The following is a 21,936-nucleotide window of genomic DNA, read 5'->3' on the forward strand; positions in this document are numbered from 1 at the left end:
GCAGATCAAAATGTCTGCTGCAATTCTGTGACTAGCTTTAGAGGTGAAATTTGATGGCATGGGAACCCTACAAATCGCTGGAAAAACGTTGAAGTTACCAATTCTTTTATCTCACCTGGATTTAAAAAAAAAAAAACTATAATCTTCTTGTACTTTAATTGAAAAAACATATAGGAATCACATGCAGCATATGAAACGGAAGGCTTCCAATAATTCGTAGCCTAACTGATGGGCCAGGTTGATGTCGGTGGGCCTGACATGTGAGGCATCTGTCCTCGTTCTTCTACCCTCATCTCCACAAGCCATTTTCATTGGAATGTGGTAGAAATTCCCACATTCCCATTTCAATGAATTTAAAGGAAGGGTGGGGAGAGAAAAAGAGAAGATATTAGTTGAGGTCTCCATTTTGGGTTTGTGGGACTGGGGTGGCCGCAGTTTGAAGGTTGAAATGAAGGGTTAGCTTTTTGTTGCTGTGATTGCATGTTGTGGGGCATTTGACAATAGAGGGATGGAATGGTGACAAAAGGGTAGGGCAGGCATCTCACTAGGTTCAAATATTTCTGAAAACTTCATCCATCAAAAACAGAAGATAGGGTACCTATTAACAATAATAGTACCAACTCAAAATTAAAGGGTTTGAGTTGGCAAACCAACAACCTCCCCCTCAAAGCTCTTTATGTTTTGGTGGGGTTGAGAGGGATGTCCTTTTTCCTTTTAACTTGCACTGCATCAAAGCTTTTGCATGACAGTTAACACCATGTTCTGCCAAGCATGTATCATGGCCAAAAAGAAAACGTTCAAAATCGTTTAATCCGTGGGAATTGTATGTGTGTTGGCACTTGGCAGCTGCACTCATGTTTGGTTGGCAAGCAAGTACTGGAAGAATTTACTTTTAGCTGTAAGAGATTTGCCGATGGTGAGAGGAACTCGTTTTTCAAAGATTTTGTCAGAGCTTTTCTGTGCTCCCGATATCATTCAGATTTAAGCCAATGTCCTTAGGAGTGCAAACCCTTGGAGAGTAATGAACATACAGTACAGCAAGTTTAGTTTCATTAAAATTATGTTCATACAATATTTGAACTCAAACAAACTACTCTTTTGATGTTCTCTTTCACTTCTTTTTTCTACTTTGTACATTATCAATTGTCTGAATCCATCAACTCCTTTGCACAAATATCATTTCGTTTCTTTTCACCCTTGATTGCTTTCAGCAACATTCATAAAAAGAAATTAATGCATGGGTAAAATCACAAAACAAAGGTCATCTAGAGGAGAAGAGGTTCAGGATTACTTGTGGGAAACTTGATGTAGAAAGCCTATTGTTCCTAAAAGAATATGCTTGGTTTACATAAACTAAGTCCTTGGCCCAATTTTCAAGCCATATAGAACCCTCCAGGAGCTCAAAATATTTATATAGAGATCCTGTCAAGTATAGGAAAATTGTTTAGAGAATTTGGTTGACATGGGTCTAATCTTTTTCGGAGGTTGAGGATTGGCTGAAGCCTAAGTCTTCAAGGCTACAGGCCGATATAAACCATGTCCGGACTCTTAAGCACCAATATTATGCATTCATGTTAACAAACCTGTTTGCAGAGTTCCCACTTCCCAGCGGTTTGCCCCATTGGGCTGGCTTAAACACAACTGCCTTCAAAAAAGGCCAGCAGCCCAGTCCCGAATGAGCTTTAAAACCGTTGGCAAGGTAATTTTTTTTTTTAAATAGTCCGTAAAAAGAATTAAAAAAAGAGTTAAATATTGATTTTTTGTTTTTTTTTTTTTCAAAAGACATCGTGAAACGAAAATAAGAGAAAAAATTTTAAGTACAGAGATTCGAATCCTAAAACCATTAGATGTCATGAATCAATTAATTAAATTTGGAAAGTATACCGATGCCCTTGAATTCTTGAAACTAGCCTCAACTGAGTGACTCCATTTAAGTCATAAGTTAATGTCAAACTTGGAACAAGAGTCTCTCCCTATGATTGGTATGAAAATACTATTGGAATTGACATTTATTGCATCAGTTGCATTATTCATTTCAACTTTTCATATAACAACTATGCAAAAACCAAGGGCTAAGGCCACTCTGTAAATGCAACACTCCTTGACCATAGTTAATACTCAAAACAAAGTACAAGAGATGCTACATTGGCTCAACAGGTGTATGAGCAATTTTGCTTTTATTCATTGTTTACTATACATTATGAAACCAACCACAACAGATGTAATGAGATGATGGCATTCTTCCGGTTTGGCGTATGTATTCTACTTGAGCAGCAGTTCTTTCAGCATCTCGATTTTTTCTGGCTTTGGCTGCAGTTCGTTTTTCTTCTGATCTTTGCCTAGCCATGGCAATCTTCTTCACCATCTTTGCTTGAGCTTGGGCTCTCATTTGCTTTACTTTTGCCTGAAAGGTGAAAGACTTGTAATTATTACCAGTACTTATAGCTCAGCATATGGTCACATAAATGATCCTTTATGATTGCAATCTTTCTGGTTACACAAACACTTGAGTCAAATACTTTAGATTTTGTAATGGCACTTAATTCAGTTAAATGCATGATCTCAACCCAAAGCCGACCATATTTCAAGGTCCATTTCTGTTGAATCATGTCAGAAGATTTGAGGTAAGATGAACATAACTGTCTTTCCTACCATTGTCTGATTCCAGGTTTACTCTCTTTTTCATTGAGCTTTTACACTACCAACTGCCATAAAAAAGAGATCAGTAATCTTTAAATTTTTATGTAATGAGAAAAGGGATTTCAGAAACCTCTATTCTTCGCATTTCTGCTTCTAGTTTTGCTCTCTGTTGACTCTCCCATGCTTGAATTTTAATCTCTTCACACTTGTACCTAAGAAATTGAGGTATGCATTCAGAAAAATAAATTGATGGGAAATAGTTTTATGAGCATACAAATTTGCAAAGTATAGGGTCATATCAGAACCTTGACGCATGCTTAGACTTTTCAGCTTCTTCCCATGCAGCTGCTCGCTTTTCATATTCAATCTGCTCAAGCTCCTCTATATTAGAGGTTTCGACTGACGATGTAATATTTTCCTTCTCGTCTTTGCTTGCCCAAGCAGCAATATTCATCTTGCCAAGCTGGACACCAAGGGCTACAATCTCTGTTCTTGTCTTAAGCTTCATTTCTTGCTCAGATAATTCTTTCTTGCCATTATCAGCAGGATGCTGTGGTTCATTATCTGTAGCGTGGTCCAAAGGCGTTGATGCTGGTGCCCCTCTACGGGGAGTAGATGGGATTGAAGATGTTGGGCTTCGGAGCGGGGTTGTTGCCCCTACAGGTGTAGCAGTCCTAGAAGGCTCTTGACTTGTAACAGGGGTCATTTCTGTTCCTGTATCTCTCATAGAAACTGATCTTATTGCAGGCAGCACTGCAAGGTCAAATCTTAAGGTATCAGATAAAGACTAAAAAGAATTTGTGTACTAAAGAATATAAAAAATGTTTCAAGCAATTTGTGAGGGTAAAAGGAAAAGAAATTTACATTGCAACTATTGTCCAAAATTTATTAAAAGATGAACTGACAATGTTGTGGCAGCAGAAAAATCAAACTCTACAAATTATCCTCTACATCCCCTCCCCACACAGAAAAGAAAAAAAAATCAGGATATGAGGCAGCTGGAAATCCCTTATTGGTACTCCCCATGGCTCACAGGGTTAAGCAAGCATCAAACCCATCAATTCACATTATAGTTTCAAGGTTCATAAAAGAAATCATCATATGTTATAATGCTTAACCCTCATAAACCCTTCACTCAACTCATAGCATCTATTTGGGGACCAGAAGACTGGAAGCAGCCCAGCCGTATGGCTCAATCTGCTGCATGCGATTCAAACATTTCAATGTTCTTAATTAATCGCATTATAATGCAAGTAGTCATTATGTTAATCAAATGTTACAGTAGACTTATTAATCAACCTGGAAGCACAGTGCATCATTAATATGTAGTCTACATATATATATATATATATATATTTTTTTTTTCAAGCAGCAAATGCATAGAGGCTCAATGTGCAAATTTACCTGTTGTATCTTCTGCTGAACTTTTTATACAAGATAAATCCCACTGAGCCACTTCCCTCAAATCTGTACTTTGAGGGCACTGATCACTTAAAAAGTTTCCTCCACATGCTTGCGCTGAAATAGGATGAGCTCCAGAAGGAGTAAAAGAGAATTTCTCGAATGGCATCTGCACAGCAGCTTGACAGAAATCTACTCTCTTAGTGTCAGCTATTCGATTAACAGCTAACCTCTGATCATAATTTGCCGACTCTGGAGCAACTCTCCCCATATTTGTCATGGGAAATCGATTAGCTTGGTTGTGAAATGCATTCTTCTTAGAATAAGTAGCTTGCACGTTTTGCCTGTTCATTATCCATTTCTCTGCATCATTCCACTTGGATGACATAGGTCTTGAGTATGACCTTGTCATGGAACTGTGTACTGCTTTCTCCCCTTTATGAAACTCAAAGCTTGACGAACTGGCATTACTATCATAATCAAGATTTTCATCTTCTAGCGTCCTCATGGGATGAATTGCGCTGGTATTACCATCAACACCCTTTGAGAATTGCTGTAATTGAGCATGACACACTTCAACGCTCTCCCTTGGCAGTGACTCCTTTGGTTGGCTAGAAATTTGATCATTTAGGCTGGAATCTGACACTACCTCATTGGATACTTTAACAGCTGCAACATCTAAGCTGGGAACTGCAATTCGATAGAATATGTTTAAATCACCAGGCAAATTTAGACAAAACACTTGGCTCAATGCATCTGCTCTCCGCCTGAACCAGGCCAAGAAACTAATGGAAGCATATTTAGCCATGTTAGTGCTATTATGTTTCAACCAAAGACAAAAAATAAGATCATAAGAGCTTCAAAAGTAGCAGACTTCTACCCAGATTAAAAATAATAAAGAAACTTAACTGCTAGTTTTAGTGTGATGCTTTGTAGCGCAAAGGAAGTCCAATATATGAATTATAATAATGAAGAAAGGATAGAAAGTAACAAACCTTCCTCATCAAAATCTCCATTTTTAGAGGCTAATAGACTGTCGAAAAACTCAGAATCCTCAATCCTAGACGGAGATGTCCTTGAAGAGTTGCTGTTTGACCCATCCTTCTTTCTGTGATGATGAGGCCCCATCAGCTTCATCCTTAATTTACTTGGCGAAATACCGCTCTGCAGTATAGATAAGAAAAGGGAATTAAAAGCAAAAAAAATAAAGAAAGAATCTTTAATTTGTTTCTCCTCACTTTTAATTCTATAAAAGAAGAACAGCAAAAGCTTTAAACTTTTAAATTTGTTTAAAACCCAGATCAGAAAAAAAAAAAAAAATTCAGCACCCAAAGCTGAGGTTTTTTTTTTATTTTTTATTTCACATTTTAACTCCCATTTGTACAAGAAAGTTGACACTAAAAGTTCATAAACCAAAACTTCAAAACCACCCATTAACATACAAAAGCTCAAAGAACAAAAGAAATGGCTTACCTGAACCTTGTCTATTCTCTCATACTCCATTAGATTTCTCTCTTGACTCCAATAATACTCTAAACACACTGTTTTCTTTCCTTCTCTCACTGTAGAGTTTCTAACTTTCCAAGTTAAACAAGCAGATAGACAGAAGAAAACCTGACAGACTCTTGAGTTTTCAAGTGTTTTGTATGACTTTGACCACTGTTCAAACAATGATCCTCTCTTCTTCTCATTTCTCCCCTCCATTACAACCTACTACATCTTCCCCCTTCTGATCCAGCCACGTCATCAGTCTTTGGGTCCACCTGACGTGGCCGTATCAGTGTGGGCCGACCAATGTGAAACTCTTGGTCAGCGCTATTCCAAAGTTTCAACCTTTAAACTCAAAACTAGCCGAGGAACAGCCGGTTACTACAAAAACCAGTTCTTTGTAGTAAATTGAAATTCTGTTGGTAACTTTAAAAAAAAACTGGGTTACTTTTTTTTTCAACAAAAGACAAAGGAAAATATGGAAATGATGAAGATCACCATGGCCTTTTCAACAACTGCCTGCAATGATGAAAAGTGGAATTTCATTTTGCTCTGCATAGTAACTGCCATTGCCTTCTAAAAAAGCAAATGGGCCATTATCAATCATTCACAAAATTTGCAAACATAAATAAAAGGAAAATTCTCTCAACTATAAAACCCCACAACTATATACACTTTCTTCTTTTTTTTTGCACTGTTTTATTTTCAATAGAAAAACAAATTTAAAGGGAATTAGAGGATTAAGTAACGAAAGAGAAAAGGGTAGTTGTGAAAGAAAAGAAGAGTAGTTAAATCATATTTGAATTCATAATAATGACAGATTGGAACATTATCAACAAGTCTAATCATTTAATTTATGCTCCTCCTTTAGTATTACTGACCTGGTAATTTGGACTGACTGCCTTTCAGGGTGGCCCACGTTATTCCAAAGTTCCATTTTTCTTTTGCATTTTTTGCACGCAGAAAATGTGTAAAGTGCCTGTACAAGATTCAAAAGTTTTATTATCATCATTGTAAAAACAGAGCAAAAATCATCATTTCTTGGGTTAAACTTAAAGCTTGAGATCGTTTTCCTTCTGGTTTGACCAATGACAAGTAACGGGTAACATGGATACTGAAGAGTGAAGAGAGAGTTGTTGGGGAAGTTCAAAATTGGGCAATAAGGTTCTTGCGTTTTCTTACATTTGTGTCAAAGGTTTGGTGAAAGTTGAAAGACATTTGCAGTGTGAATCTAATCCAAATCTAATCCCAATTCCTGTTGTTGAGAGAACGTGATTGACATGACTTTCTACCAAATCTAGTTATCTCAGTGTCGTATGATTTATTTAGATGAACGAAAAAATTAATTTTGGTAAGGTTAATAATAGTGATAACGGTAAATTTAATTATTATGATGGTGAAATTAAAATTTATGATAAGATATATATTTAAATATAAATATAATAATAATGATAAGATGAATTGTAATGAGATAAGAAATGATTATTAAGAATATTAAATTAAAATTTATATAAAATAAAAAATTTAAATTATTTAATATATAAATTAATAAATGATTAAAAATTATTTTTATGTCAAATAATATATAATTTTTAAAATTGATAATAATATATTTATATCAATTAAAACTTAATAAAATAATATTAAACAGGTAAAATATAAAACATTAATTAATTTAAATATAAATACAAAATAAAAAAAATGATGGTATTATAATAAATGATCCAATTCAGTGGCTTACTAGATTATTTTTTATTAATGAAGAATTATTGTTTCAGTACAGAGAAAAAGCTCTATCACACTACACTAATGAACATCCAAATGGAATGAAATGGTGCCTTTACACCAAAAATTTTTTTTTTTCTCCTCGTATTGAAGCCACGAGTGAATCCAAATGGAGCCTTAGTTCCCATTTGGTTTCAGAACAAAGATTTAACTATAAAAGGGTTTTTCTAATTATTTTTAGCTTTTTAATTTAATGATAAAAAAAATCTTAAGAGATTAAGATTGGAGTTCGACCCTAATTTTTCCTCTCTTCCTCTGTTGTACGACTGTCTTTTTTAGAAACTTAAAAATTTTTTGTTTTTTATCCAACCATATTAATGGCTCCTGGATCAGACTCTAGCCTAAACAAGTGTTAATAATAATCAATAATAAAGTTGGAAAAAAAAAAGGGTTTATACAAGCAGAAGCAGTCCAGCTGCTCCTCTGACTATCGTTCAAATGTTAAATGATTCCATGGATTTTGGAAGGGCACCTAACTATTCCTCTTAAGTCAGCAGTCAAAGATACTGTGGGAGCAACACATCCGTGACCAAACCAATGTCCCCTTTTTGTTTTATGTGAATTAAACATTGAACAGTGTCAGATGAAATAGAGGAGAGAGAGTTCAGAATTCTATAACGTACCTCCTCTCCTTTTGTTTTTTTTTTTTGCCCTTTGAAATAAAGGAACCCCTTGGTTTTGGGGCATTAAAAGAGAAAAAAAAAAGATTATTTTTAGTGTCTGATAATGTAATTCAATAAGCAACTGTTAAAAATTTTCTTTCTTTGTATTTGATGATATCCTTCCATGGGTTTGAAACGAAATGTTGAGCTTGAATAAAGTGATACCTGGAAAAAAAAAAAGAAAAAACTTGTATTGATATAAATTATTAAGGTTTTTTTTTCCTGGTAAAAAGAAGTTTATACCAGTTCTTTTGGTTAAGATTATGACACCATTTATCAACAATTGTTAATCCTTCATTTACAAAATGATAACTAAGAAAGGAAAAGCAATCCAATTTTTGTCTATATATATTTAGATACATGATTCAAATTTGGGTTTGCTTTTTGGAAAAAAGTTAATTAGGTTTTGATTTGATAATACTGCTCACCAAATGGATAGGATATGATTGGATTATTATAAGAAGATTTCTTTATCATTAATTTCATCATCAATAGTTTTTATATTGGGGTTAGAGGTTAGGGTTGTTTAGATTTGAATCTTAAGTTTTACAACATGTCACAATTTATTCATAATTTCATTATAATATTGATCCGTAGACATTTGGATATTTTGATTAATCATATTAATGTAGTTTTTTTGGCTTATTAATGTAATTAGATGAGATTTTTTTAATCTCTTTTCAATGATAACAATGCCATGAGACTTGAGATATAACGTTACAAAAAAAAATTCCAAGTTGATCTTAAAAAAAATTAAAAATTTTCTTTTATCATATGATTTTTGGCATAATAGACCTAACCCATGAAAGAAATCCCCGGATGGAATAACATTAGGGGTTCTTTTTCTCTATAAAAATGTTTATAGGCTACAAAATCCAATGCATAATTTAGAAAAAAATAGTACTAACACCAGTTAACATTTTTTTATGTAAGCATTAATTTTGTTGGAAGAATTTGGCTTAAAGGAGGTGACCAAAAACATTCTTTATGCAATAAAGGTGTCAACAATGGGGGAGTGTGGGACTGTGCGTGTGTGAATTGTGCGTTTGGAGATGTATTCACATGTAATGTTCCCATTGTCAGTGGTCCACGTCCTTCTGTAATTTAGGGCAATGGCAGAAGCCTGGATGTCATTGGCCAGGGCCTGACCTGCCCTAACCCCCCTTGGCTGGCCGGCCCTTTGGTGTGTAATATTATGTGAGAAAAGGGCGACTTTGCCAAATCATTTTGACCATATATCACGTGGCAAGAAAAGGGTTTTTTTTTTTGTTTTTTTATATAATATGATCACGGTTGTTTCAGATTTTTTGTAATAATATGTTAAATATGTTTTTCTTTTGGATGTGTCCTTAATAAGCCTGCTGATTCCTAGTACATTGGATTTTAACTAGTATGGAAGTCTTAAAACTTGATCCTTTTAAAGTACAAATTCTCTTGGTAATGGCATGTACCTCTTCATTAACGAATGAAAACAAAAAAACAAAAATTGTTATCTATCTTTAATGTATTTAAATTCTGTCTCCTTCTACCTCATAGAAATTGACAGGGTTCCATTTCTATCACAGTAGAGCAGGTCAATTTTAACCCCTTGGCAGCAGCATATTGTCTGATCTTTTCTTTTCTGCCATTTTTGTTTTTTTTTTGTTTGAAGCTTCAAAACTTGGATTTCCTTAATGTTTCTTTATTCCTAAAACAAAAAAATCTTTAGAATGGAGGGAAATCTGGTTCACAAATCAAAAAATGGCTGAAAAATGTTGGGGAAACCTGTAATTTAATTTTTTTTTAGAATTATTTGGCAGGACTATCCAAAATTTCATTCATGACATCATAAAGACCTTTGTTCATATTTCCCTCCTATTTCATTAGGTTCATAAAAATAAAGTATCCAAACTTTTTTCAAACTTCCTCAACTAATTGGAGAAATTTCATACCAACCAGACATGGTCTAGACTTAGCCTTTACATGTGAATGTGCAGAAAACAATAGCACTTATTTGAACTTGATTTTGCTGTGGAAATTCCATTGAATGTGGGACATGATAATGCAGGGAATACTAAGTGCCTAAATTGGACTAGTTCAAAAAAATAAAAATAAAAATGGTGATTGACTGAAATGAGCGGGATAATCTTTCATTTTTCTCATTTGGGTCCCTTATTTCTCAACTTTTCCTCCAATCTTTGAAAGTTTTGGTTTGTAAATCACTTTCTTTTCCTTATTTCTTCTTTGTTCAAAAGTTCAGACATTAATCTATGTTTTTTTAGCTTTATGGTCAATCATGGAATAGGACCTTTTGGCAGGAAGGACTTGAATAAAGATGGAAACATAAAAACTTGTTAAAGCTATAGCAATTCAAAATTCTCAGTTACCCTTTTATGTGGGTCATGCAATTTATTGATGGGCAGGTACTTGTTTGAGGACGTATATAGAATTATAGAAAAATCTCACCAACCAAAGGTTTTTGGTTGCCTTCAAGAGCTTGGCAATTGATGTTGATTCTTCAGGCAACCTGTCAGGGTGGGTTAAAAGTGATTTAGAAGCTAATTGATAGCCTTTCTGTTATTGATCCCAAAACCAAGTTCAAGCTCAAATAAATGGAGATAGGTTATTAATATGAATCTATGAAGTTGGTTGAAATGCTAATGTGCACATTATAGCTTTGTGAAAAAGGGTGAAAAAAGTAGAGTCTGTTCCTTTTTTGTTTTAAATTAGGTTCATTTTCCTGAATGAAGTCTCCTATACTTTTAGCTAACAGCAACAGTTTTCCTGATTAGTACGATTTTTTTTTTCTTCCCCTCAAGAAATCATGACCGGAAACCATCTTTTTAGACTTTTACCAATTAACGGAATTGAAATCTTTCGTACTTTGAGGATCCAGGTTCTATGATTTGCAGCAATAAGCACTTCTTAGTTGATGTTAGTTTGAAGACTAACAATTATTATTACTTTTCCTGTCAAAATATGAACATCATATCAGATAAGAGGACAGGAAAAGAAAATACTACTTAATAAAGAGAAGCTTTTTGGTACATAACCTGAAATAATTCATTCTTGGCATAGGGTGACAAGCTCGATCAAGTGATTCCCCTAAAGGCTACAGAGTGGGACAAACTTGCTCCATATGCCTCTCACATTATAGCAAGCTCGATCGATCAACGGAGACAAGCCAGGGACACCGGCCACGGGCCACTGGGTTTGTTAGGAGTAATGACCCAGCATAAAGATGTGCAAGGCTGGGAAATCTAGCCCAAGTTTACGCTTTGGTAGGATTGAGGTTCAGCTCAGAATAAGGCCCTAAAGCTCAAAGTTTGGTGAAGCCCATTTTTATTTGGTCCTTTTTTCTAGTCCACTTCCACCAATCAGCTATTTGCCCCAAAATTGTTGGTTAAGCGCTCCTTGAACTAATTCTGAGTTCTTGTTGCGTCTGACTGGGACAATGGTGAAGGCAAGAAACTTGTGGTTTTATGCAGTAAACCAATCGATCCTTACCCATTTACACTCATTTTTACATTCCTTATTTTATTGAGAAGGGAAGCCTTCTTTATTTTTTTGTTTACACACCAGACATAAAAGTCCATTGAATATCATATTATGTACCAGGCTGCAGTTTTCGTTTCTGTTTCTTAGTAGCTTTGGTTATGGACTAACAGTAAAATTTGCAAAAGTTTTTCATGTTAAATCTGAATTTCACTACTCAAGAATTCAATTGATATGTACATGTGCTGTAAACATAAATCTAACTATAACTAGCTGAACTGAGTCCCTCGATTATCATATTATGATAAATCGGAATTTCAGCAATACATTGTTCGTTAAAGCGAATAAAGTTATCATATTATGATACAAGCATATACTGCTTCGACGTTTGCAACTACTACTCATTGAAGGCATCTGACCGGTGAAAGGAGCCAAACCATCTGGAAAGATGAAAGGAGAAATGCAAAAGGTGGAGGAGCCCTGGTTTAAGACAATGGTGGGGCTTTGACTCGCTTATGTCTGCTTCATGGCCGACCCATGCACCTGTCAATGATTCAACTGTTCATTTCCATTTATTTTGATTTATTATTAACTTAATTATTTTTTAGTAGAATGTTAAACATTTAGTTTAAGTACACAGATCCATTTAATTAAAGGCATTCCAAATTTAATTTTAATTTAATTAATTGATTGAATCGATTTAATTAAGTTAATTAGATGATTATCAAATTAATTTTAATTTATTATCAAAATTTATTTTAGAAATATTTTAATTTTTGATTAATTTGATTTTTAAATTAATAAAAAATTTAACCGAAATATAATAAAAACTATATATAAAACTAAAAATAATAAATTACTTATTTTATTTTAAGTTATTAAAGTTTTTAATATAATATTTTGGTGTTTTAATATTTTATTGGATAATTTTATTTAATTTATTTGAAGTATAATAAATTAAAAATTAAAAATATAATTTAACTTAATTTATTTTATTATTCAGTTAACCAAAAATATTAATTAAATTGATTGAATTAATTTCAATCGATTAATTTTTAAAATTAAAAAATTTTATTCAATTAATTTAAATTTAAAAAATTTAAAAAATTTAATTCAAAATTAATCAAATGGACTGAAGCAACACCAATAAATTTTAACGTTCCTTCTTTTAAGATATGAGATATTTTCGGTGCAAGTCCCATGATGTCCCTTAGACTTGAGAAATAACCTGGGTGCTGCGTACCATTCCGGGAACAAAAATCAGACAAGTATTTGGATCCTGAAAGATCAAAACTACCCCCTCGTCCCTTGTCTTTTTCAAGGTCGACAAAAACAAACCCATCCTATAACTTCATTCATCAATCTTATTATCCACAAAAGGCGGCCAAGGTCTCATAAATGGGAAGTTTACAATGAATCAAACCATGTTTAGATTCCTTTGCATGAGTACGAACTCCCATGCATGTATGATGCACTACTTTATATAATTTTTGCCTTTGTTATATTTAGATTCCTTATCCTGTTAGCTGGCTTTTTTTGTTGCCAATTTGCTATTATTGTAGGTTAATCATGTGCCAATTTGCATCTGCTTTTTGGGAGAAAAGGATCAATCTCATCACCCTGTTTCATGTATACCTTAAACTATGTCCATTTCCATGTTTCCGTTTGCTTTGGCAGTTTTCGGACATTTTAACATGTTGTGTTTTGTTTTGCTTTTTTTGTTATCATTTGTAAATATCTTCGTTTGATAGCATGGTGGGAGGATTTCTCACTGGATAACAATTATATTTTGTGATTGGACTTGCCGTGGCATGGTAAAAATTCATCATGCTATAAAATGAATCCTTAATTTGTATTATTCTCTTTTGAAGGTAGAAAAAGGTATGATGATCAAAGGTATTCTACAAGCTTAGATTTTGATGTTTGATTCTTGTTTTTCTCTCTCTCCCACTAATAATTTCAAACATGATTTGATTCAATTAATTAAAAATTAGAGACAAATTAATACTGTGGGATTTCTAGTTGAGGTAAATTGCAGCAGTTTCTTTTGATGATGATCAACTTAAAAACATGGTGAAGCTAGTTAGCAGAATAGCAGAAGCAACTGTTCCTGGAAGCCAACAAGCTTGAAGTACTTTTAACAGATTTTTATTCATCTTTGCTCATATCTTTCAGTGCTCTCCTTGATTGATTACTAAAAATTATGGTGCACTATCGAAAGAAACTGATTGATTTGTTTTTCTCTAGCTATGATTTTTATCCCACTTTCACATTTTTTTTAAAATTTTTTGAATACTGGTGTTCCCTTCCCTCATCACATTTGTGCAGCTGAGTTGCCATTGTCTTTGGCCATGTTTTGGACCGAACAGCTGAGTACTGAAAGCAGACCACTGTATTGTTGGTAAGTAGATTGGATTATTTTATATATAGATCAAGACATTCATATTGGATTATCTCTTCTTGCTATCATACAGATCAAACTGTGTTTTATTGTGATTAATAATAATTATCTTTTGGTCAAGATTAATGATGACTCGTGCTGGAAAGTAGAGAGGGCTTAAGGCAAAAAGCTTTTGATGACAATCAACTCATTAGCATGCATTGTCTGCTATTCAGTTATCAACCATCCTTTGCCTCACTTGGCCAATCACAATTTTATATTATTTTTAAATCTAATTCAGGTTATACCCAGCAATAGTTTAACTAATCAACCATTTCCACAGATAGCCGCAATGATTGATTTTTACATAAAATTATCACAAACCATCTATTATAATTGTTAGGCTAAAAGCCTCCAATCCAATCACATTAACAAAAGTAAAATTAAACAATAAATCAAATACACAAGAGACAATAATTTAACATGATTTGATCCAACTAACCTACATTCACGGATGAGAAATAAGATCCACTAGTTGTAGAGAATTACAAACATATATCAAATCATCAACCTCACTTAACAATCAATACTCATAAGACACTCTCAATCTCTTATAGTCCTATGAAGTATTTCAACCCAAACAAATATAAACTCAAACCCTTGTGCACCCTTTAACATAACCAAACACATACCCATATGCTCCCATACATCATACCTATGTGGACTCTCTCAGTCTCTTCTAGTTTACTCACAAATAAGTATACACACCCATAAAATGTAAAGCTCCAATGCTCTTATGGGATGTTTATCTCATAAAATCCTACAACTCTTTTATATCTTTTTTTCATTCATAACTCTGTAGAGACTTTACGTATTTATAACCATACAAACTTGCCCATTAAGAATATCTTTTCTCTTAGAATTCTTCTTCTGTAAGTCAAATTTGCCTATTAAGAATTTCTTTCATTTTAAAATTTTTTTCTTGTAAGTCAAACTTACCTATTAAGAATTATCTTTCTCTTAGAATTTTTCTTTTGCAAGTCTTCTTGTCCACAAGTAATATCTAATAAATTCCAAACAAATCTCTTATGAGATTTGAGTCATAAGAGATTTAAGTCATTGTTCCCAATAATTTTCACATTGACTCAAATTTCATCAATCATCTGTCTTCATGCTAGACATGTTTGGCTCCACCTACAATGGAAGTCTCACAATCATCTTCTCTTCTTTTGTGTCTTCACGGTTCATACAAACTAATCTTCAATTTTCAAAACTTAAACTCGAACTCTTTTCTTGAATCGAGCTCTTCTGGACTTGCTTCTTCCCATGTCTCAAACTATACACTTTTCATATCTTAAACCTTTAGCTCTTTCCATATCTCGAACTTTCAGCTCTTTCACGTCTTGAACCTTCGGCTCTTTCCATATCTTAAATCTTTAACTCTTATCACGTTTCGAACATTCAGCTCTGATACCACTTGTTGGTGAATACCATAGCTCTGATACTATTTGTTGAGGATCACCATAGCTCTGATACGATTTGTTAAGCTAAAAGCCTTCAATCCAATCACACTAGCGAAAGTGAAATCAAACAATAAATCAAACACACAAAAAATAATAATTTAACGTGGTTCGGACTAACTAACCTACATCCACGGATGAGAAACAAGATCCACTAGTTGTAGAAAATTACAAACATACATCAAATCATCAAGCTCACTCAACAATCAATACTCATAAGATACTCTCAATCTTTTCTAGTCTTATGAAGTATTCTCAACCCAAACAAACACAAATCCAAACCCTTGTGTACCATTTCAACATAACCAAACACATATACTTATGCTCGTATACATCATACCTATGTGGATTCTTTCAATCTCCTTTAGTCTACTCACAAATAAACATACACATCCATAAGACGTAAAGCTCTAATGCTCTTATGAGGTGTCTATCCCACAAAACTATACAACTCTATTATATCTTTTTCTCATCCCTAACCCTATAAAGATTTCACCTATTTATAACTATATAAACTTGCCCATTAAGAATCTTTTTTTTTTTTAGAATTCTTCTCCTGTAAGTCAAACTTGCCTATTAAGAATCTTTTTTCTTTTAGAATTCTTTTTTTACAAGTCAAACTTACCTATTAAGAATCATCATTCTCTTAGAATTCTTTTCTTGTAAGTCTTCTTATCCATAAGCAATATCTGATAAATCTCAAACAAATCTCTTATGGGATTTGAGTCATTATTCTCAATAATCTTCACATTGACTTAAATTTCATCAATCATCTATTTTCATGCTAGACATTTTTGGCTTCACTTGTAATGAAAGTCTCACAATCATATTTTATTTTCTTGTGTCTTCACGCTTTATACAAACTAATCATCAATCTTTAAAACTTAAACTCGAACTCTTCTCTTGAATCAAACTCTTTTGGATTTATTTCTTCTCATGTTTCAAACTATGCACTTCTCATATCTTAAACCTTTAGCTCTTTCCACATCTCGAACTTTCAACTTTTTCATTTCTTGAACCTTCGACTTTTTTCACATCTTGAATCTTCAACTCTTCTCACGTTCCGAACCTTTAGCTCTGATACCACTTATTGAGAAATACCACTGCTCTGATACTATTTATTTGAGATCACCACGTCTCTGATACTATTTGTTAGGCTAAAAGCCTCAAATAATTTAATGTGGTTCGATCCAACTAACCTACATATACGATGAGAAACAAGATCCACTAGTTGTAAAGAATTATAAACATACATTAAATCATCAACCTTACTCAACAATCAATACTCATAAGACACTCTCAATCTCCTCTAGTCCTATGAAGTATTCTCAACCTAAACAAACATAAATCCAAACCCTTGTGCACCATTTCAATATAACCAAATACATACCTATATGTTCTCATACATCATACCTATGTGGACTCTCTTAGTCTTCTCTAGTTCACTCACAAACAAATATACACACCAATAAAATGTAAAATTTCAATGCTCTTATGGGGTGTCTATCTCATAAAACCTTATAACTCTCTTACATCTTTTTTTCATCTCTAACCCTGTAGAGATTTCATCTATTTATAACCATACAAACTTGCTTATTAAGAATCTATTTTCTCTTAAAATTTTTCTCCTGTAAGTCAAACTTACCTATTAAAAATTTATTTTCTTTTAAAAATTTTTCTCTTGCAAGTCAAATTTACCTATTAAGAATCATCATTCTCTTAGAATTCTTCTTTTGTAAGTCTTATTATCCACAAGCAATATCTAATAAATCTCAAACAAATCTCTAACAAATCTCTTATGAGATTTGAGTCATTATTCCCAATAATCTTTACCTTGACTTAAATTCTATCAATCATCTGTTTCATGTTAGACATGTTTAGCTCCACCTGCAGTGAAAGTCTCACAATCATCTTCTCTTCTCTTATGTCTTCACGCTTCATACAAACTAATCTTCAATCTTTAAAATTTAAACTCGAATTTTTCTCTTGAATCGAGCTCTTCTGGACTTGCTTCTTTTCATGTTTCAAACCATACATTTTTTACATCTTAAACCTTTAGCTCTTCTCACATCTCAAACTTTCAGCTCTTTCACATCTCGAACCTTCAGCTCTTTTCACATCTTGAATCTTCAACTCTTCTTACGTTTCAAACCTTCAGCTCTGATACCACTTGTTAGGGAATACCACAGTTTTGATACTATTTGTTAGAGATCACTATAGCTATGATACCATTTGTTGGGCTAAAAGCTTTTAATTCAATCACATCAGAGAAAACGAAATCAAATAATAAATCAAACACACAAGAGACAATAATTTAACGTGGTTCGATCCAACTAACCTACATCCACGGATAAAAAATAAGATCCACTAGTTGTAGAGAATTACAAACATACATCAAATCATCAACTTCACTCAACAATCAATATTTATAAGACACTCTCAATCTTCTCTAGTCTTATGAAGTATTCTTAACCTAAATAAATATAAACCCAAACTCTTATGCACCTTTTTAACATAAGCAAACACGTAACTATATGCTTTCATATATTATACCTATGTGAACTTTCTCAGTCTCTTCTAGTTTATTCATAAACAAATATACACACCCATAAAATGTAAAGCTTCAATGCTCGTATAGGGTATTTATCTCATAAAACTCTATAACTCTATTACATCTTTTTCTCATCTCTAACCCTGTAGAGACTTCACCTATTTATAACCATACAAACTTACCCATTAAGAATCTTTTTTCTCTTAAAATTCTTCTCCTGTAAGTCAAACTTGGCCATTAAGAATCTCTTTCTTTTTAGAATTCTTCTCTTGCAAGTTAAACTTATCTATTAAGAATCATCTTTCTCTTAAAATTTTTCTTTTAAAAGTCTTCTTATCCACAAATAATATCTGACAAATCTCAAATAAATCTCTTATGAGATTTGAGTTATTATTTTCAACAATCTCTATTTTGACTCAAATTTCATTAATCATCTGTCTTTATGCTAGACATATTTAGCTCCACCTGTAATGAAAGTCTCACAATCATCTTCTCTTCTCTTGTGTCTTCACGGTTCATACAAACTAATCCTCAATCTTCAAAACTTAAACTCAAACTCTTCTCTTAAATCGAGTTCTTCTGGACTTACTTCTTCTCATGTTTCAAACCATGCACTTCTCACATCTCAAACTTTCAGCTCTTCCACGTCTCGAACCTTCAATTTTTTTCATATCTTGGATCTTCAACTCTTTTCACGTTTCGAACTTTCAGCTTTGATACTTGTTAAAGAATACCATAGCTCTAATACTATTTGTTAGGGATCACCACAGCTCTGATACCATTTATTAGACTAAAAGCCTCCAATCTAATCACTCCAGCGAAAGCGAAATCAAATAATAAATCAAACACACAAGAGACAATAATTTAACGTTATTTGATCCAACTAACATACATCAATGGATAAGAAACAAGATCTACTAGTTGTAGAGAATTATAAACATACATCAAATCATTAACCTCACTCAACAATCAATATTCATAAGACACTCTCAATCTTCTTTAGTCCTATGAAATATTCTCAACCCAAACAAACATAAACCCAAACCCTTGTGCACCCTTGCAACATAACCAAACACATACCCATATGTTCTCATATATCATACCTATGTGGACCTTCTCAGTCTCCTCTAGTATACTCACAAATAAACATACACACCCATAAGACGTAAAGCTTTAATGCTTTTATGGGTTATCTATCCCACAAAACCTTATAACTCTATTACATCTTTTTCTCATCCCTAGTCCTGTAGAGACTTCATCTATTTATAACCATACAAATTTACCCATTAAGAATATTTTTTCTCTTAAAATTTTTCTCGTGTAAGTCAAACTTACCTATTAAGAATCTTTTTTCTTTTAGAATTCTTCTATTGTAAATCAAACTTACGTATTAAGAATCATCTTTCTCTTAGAATTTTTCTTTTGTAAGTCTTATTGTCCACAAGTAATATCTGACAAATCTCAAACAAATCTTAAATAAATCTCTTATGGGATTTGAGTCATTATTCCCAATAATAACTCATTCAATATTCTATAATAAACTACTATTTGATCAGAAACTAATATATAAGATGAATCAAAATTTAAAAAAACCCATTTAATTCATATTTGATTTAAAGATTATTACCCCTTCATTTATATAAAAATTAAGGTTTAAGATTCAAATTTTGTTTTATCATCAACGTAAGTTGATAATATATAGCAAATTGTTCAAGATAGTTTCAAAATATCATGTCGAAGTTATTGCTTGAGACTAACAATACACAAACTCTATAAACATTAAAATTTTCAAAAAATATGGAAAGATTGAAAGGATTTAAGGTATAAGGATAGGGCAGTGTTAGAGGGGGTAGGTAAGACGACGATCTCCTTTCAATTTTATCTAATTATTACTTTAATCTTTTTTTATTTATTTTAAAATTATTGTTTGGTTTTTTTTTTTAACAATTTTTTAGTTTCTCTTCTGTTTAAGGATAGTAACAATTAAAATGAGCAATTTACTTATGGTAATTTTGATTGCCTGATGGGAATTGGGAAAGACTCTCATAGTACCATAGCTATACATTTTATGATTGAATTTCTAAAAATTCAATTAGAAAATGACATGCACGACGCAATGAGAGTACTCCAATCATACATCAATGCATCTAAATGAAACATTAATCTGTTAAAATTTTTTATGATTATTCCATGAAAATTGTCCTCTGTCATGCACTTTTCTTACTAGCTAGCTAGCACTTCAAATTAAATAAGATTTTCCAATACTGTGGAATGTCGGTTAAGGGGCTATGTCTAAACGTATTTGGCGTTTTGGCATAGTCTCAACAAGAATTATGTATAGTGCGTTTCAATCATGTGACACTCATTGATTGATGAATGAGGCTAGCTCGACTGGTTTTGTATGTTTCTCATTGTTCTCATCATCCATGTTTAGCTCTACTTTGATGTGCTTTGTTTTAATTTTGATCCATTTTCACACTATTTTTTGAGGGGTCCCTATCAAGCTTGAGAGAGCTGAAAATTGCACGAAAAGATGAACGAATTGAGTATCGGAGTATAAACGTTGGAAAAACCGTTAACCTTTGTTATTAACAGACTTCTATCTTGTGATTTCAAATTTCTCTCGATATCAAAACAGCTCGTTATTAATTAACCTATCATCTTATAATTTTAAATTGTTATCTTCATCAAGATAGTTTATATGGAGACCTATATCTAATCTATGAGATATTATTTACTTTAATTTCAAAGTCTTATGATTTTGTTTCACAAAAAAATGTCTCACTAATTTATGATTAGATTTTTACGTATATATCATATCATATTCATGCATTCTTTCAATGTGGGATTAGAGTCATTACAATCTCGTCACCTTTAAAGTTTAATGTCCTTATTAAGCGGAGTCAAATCACAAGATCAAAATCACACCAGACTTTGAGATTCTAGAATTGACTCCTCACTTTGTGATACTTAGTAACTTCTATGATGTAATATTTAGTTTCTATCGATTAGTGACCACTCTGATACCATTTTTGAAAATCCTCACCTAACATGTAAGATATTATTTGCTTTGATCTGAAGACTCATGATTTTATCTCAAAAAAGACACTTCACAAGTTTTGAAATTAAGTCTTAACTTATTTATTATGCTATATTTACACATTTTTCCAATATAAAATTAGAAACATTACGATTCGACACTAATAAAATGATCTTTGGTTTTAATTGGTCATTCAAATTCTAAAAACTTCAAGGTTAGGATTAGCATGGATATGTTAATATATCTTATACATTAATTGCTTTTATGAGTATACAACAAGTAGTTCAAAACTCAAGACATAAGTAATTTCTTTTTTATTTTTATTTATACAAGGCAAAGAACAACCTCAAAATTTTAAATCTTTCTTTTCCTTTAGTGGATAAAATTCAAACATCTTACAACCAAAAAAAAAATAAAAAAAAAAGAGAAAAGAGCTTGCATATAATTCCTATGTGGGACTGAAAAACCACAAACAAAAAGTAAAAGGTTTTCCAAGGAAGCAGGCGTGTATGTGTGTCAACTTTGATGATTTTCTTGGCCTACTTTGATGATTTTCCAATCCATGATAAAATTCTCCCTTTCATCATATTTCTTAAATATGAAGATTTGTACATTTAGTATCATTAATATTTCGTATCAAATAAATATTAATATAAAAATTATTATGTTATAATTTATATCGATATATCAAAATATATTTTTTATTTTTATCTAATTTATATAATTTTTTATCAATTTAAGCGTTATATATTATTTTATTTTATTTTATTTTTTTGTTTACTGTATAAAATTAACATGATTCTTCCTTTATACAAAATCATCATTAATCTTAAAATCCCTTTAAACATAATTCAATTACCAAAAAAAGAAAACGATAACCCTAAACCTTTTTGGTTAAAGTCACTTTTCTTTTTTTTTTTTCTCTATCATTTATTATTATTATTATTATTATATATAAGTAATCTTTGTTCTTTGCAAAACCCAAACCTCAAATT

The 21,936-nt window shown here is 32.4% G+C and overlaps 1 protein-coding gene across 5 annotated transcripts; it reads right to left on the minus strand.

Moving 5' to 3' along the window:
* Positions 1–1,981: 1,981 nt before the first annotated feature.
* Positions 1,982–6,220, minus strand: LOC111278071 (uncharacterized). 5 transcript variants are annotated; one of them, XR_002688737.2, is made up of 7 exons: positions 5,515–6,220; positions 5,037–5,205; positions 4,045–4,731; positions 2,946–3,393; positions 2,771–2,852; positions 2,641–2,705; positions 2,265–2,404 (listed from the first exon to the last, which is right to left on the minus strand). XR_002688737.2 is itself a non-coding variant. In XM_022864511.2 (7 exons), exons 1-6 carry the CDS (start codon positions 5,743–5,745, stop codon positions 2,694–2,696), a joined length of 1,629 nt encoding a protein of 542 aa, XP_022720246.2. In that variant the 5' UTR covers positions 5,746–6,220; the 3' UTR covers positions 2,268–2,404; positions 2,653–2,693. The 5 variants fall into 5 exon arrangements, 3 of the variants coding, with proteins under 3 accessions (XP_022720243.2, XP_022720246.2, XP_022720244.2); XM_022864511.2 differs by having other exon boundaries at positions 2,268–2,404; positions 2,653–2,705; XM_022864508.2 differs by lacking the exon at positions 2,641–2,705 and having other exon boundaries at positions 1,982–2,404.
* Positions 6,221–21,936: the final 15,716 nt, after the last annotated feature.

The sequence above is a fragment of the Durio zibethinus genome, chromosome 8 (assembly GCF_047325235.1).
Source record: "Durio zibethinus cultivar Kanyao isolate XHJ-2024 chromosome 8, ASM4732523v1, whole genome shotgun sequence".
Lineage (NCBI taxonomy): Eukaryota > Viridiplantae > Streptophyta > Magnoliopsida > Malvales > Malvaceae > Durio > Durio zibethinus.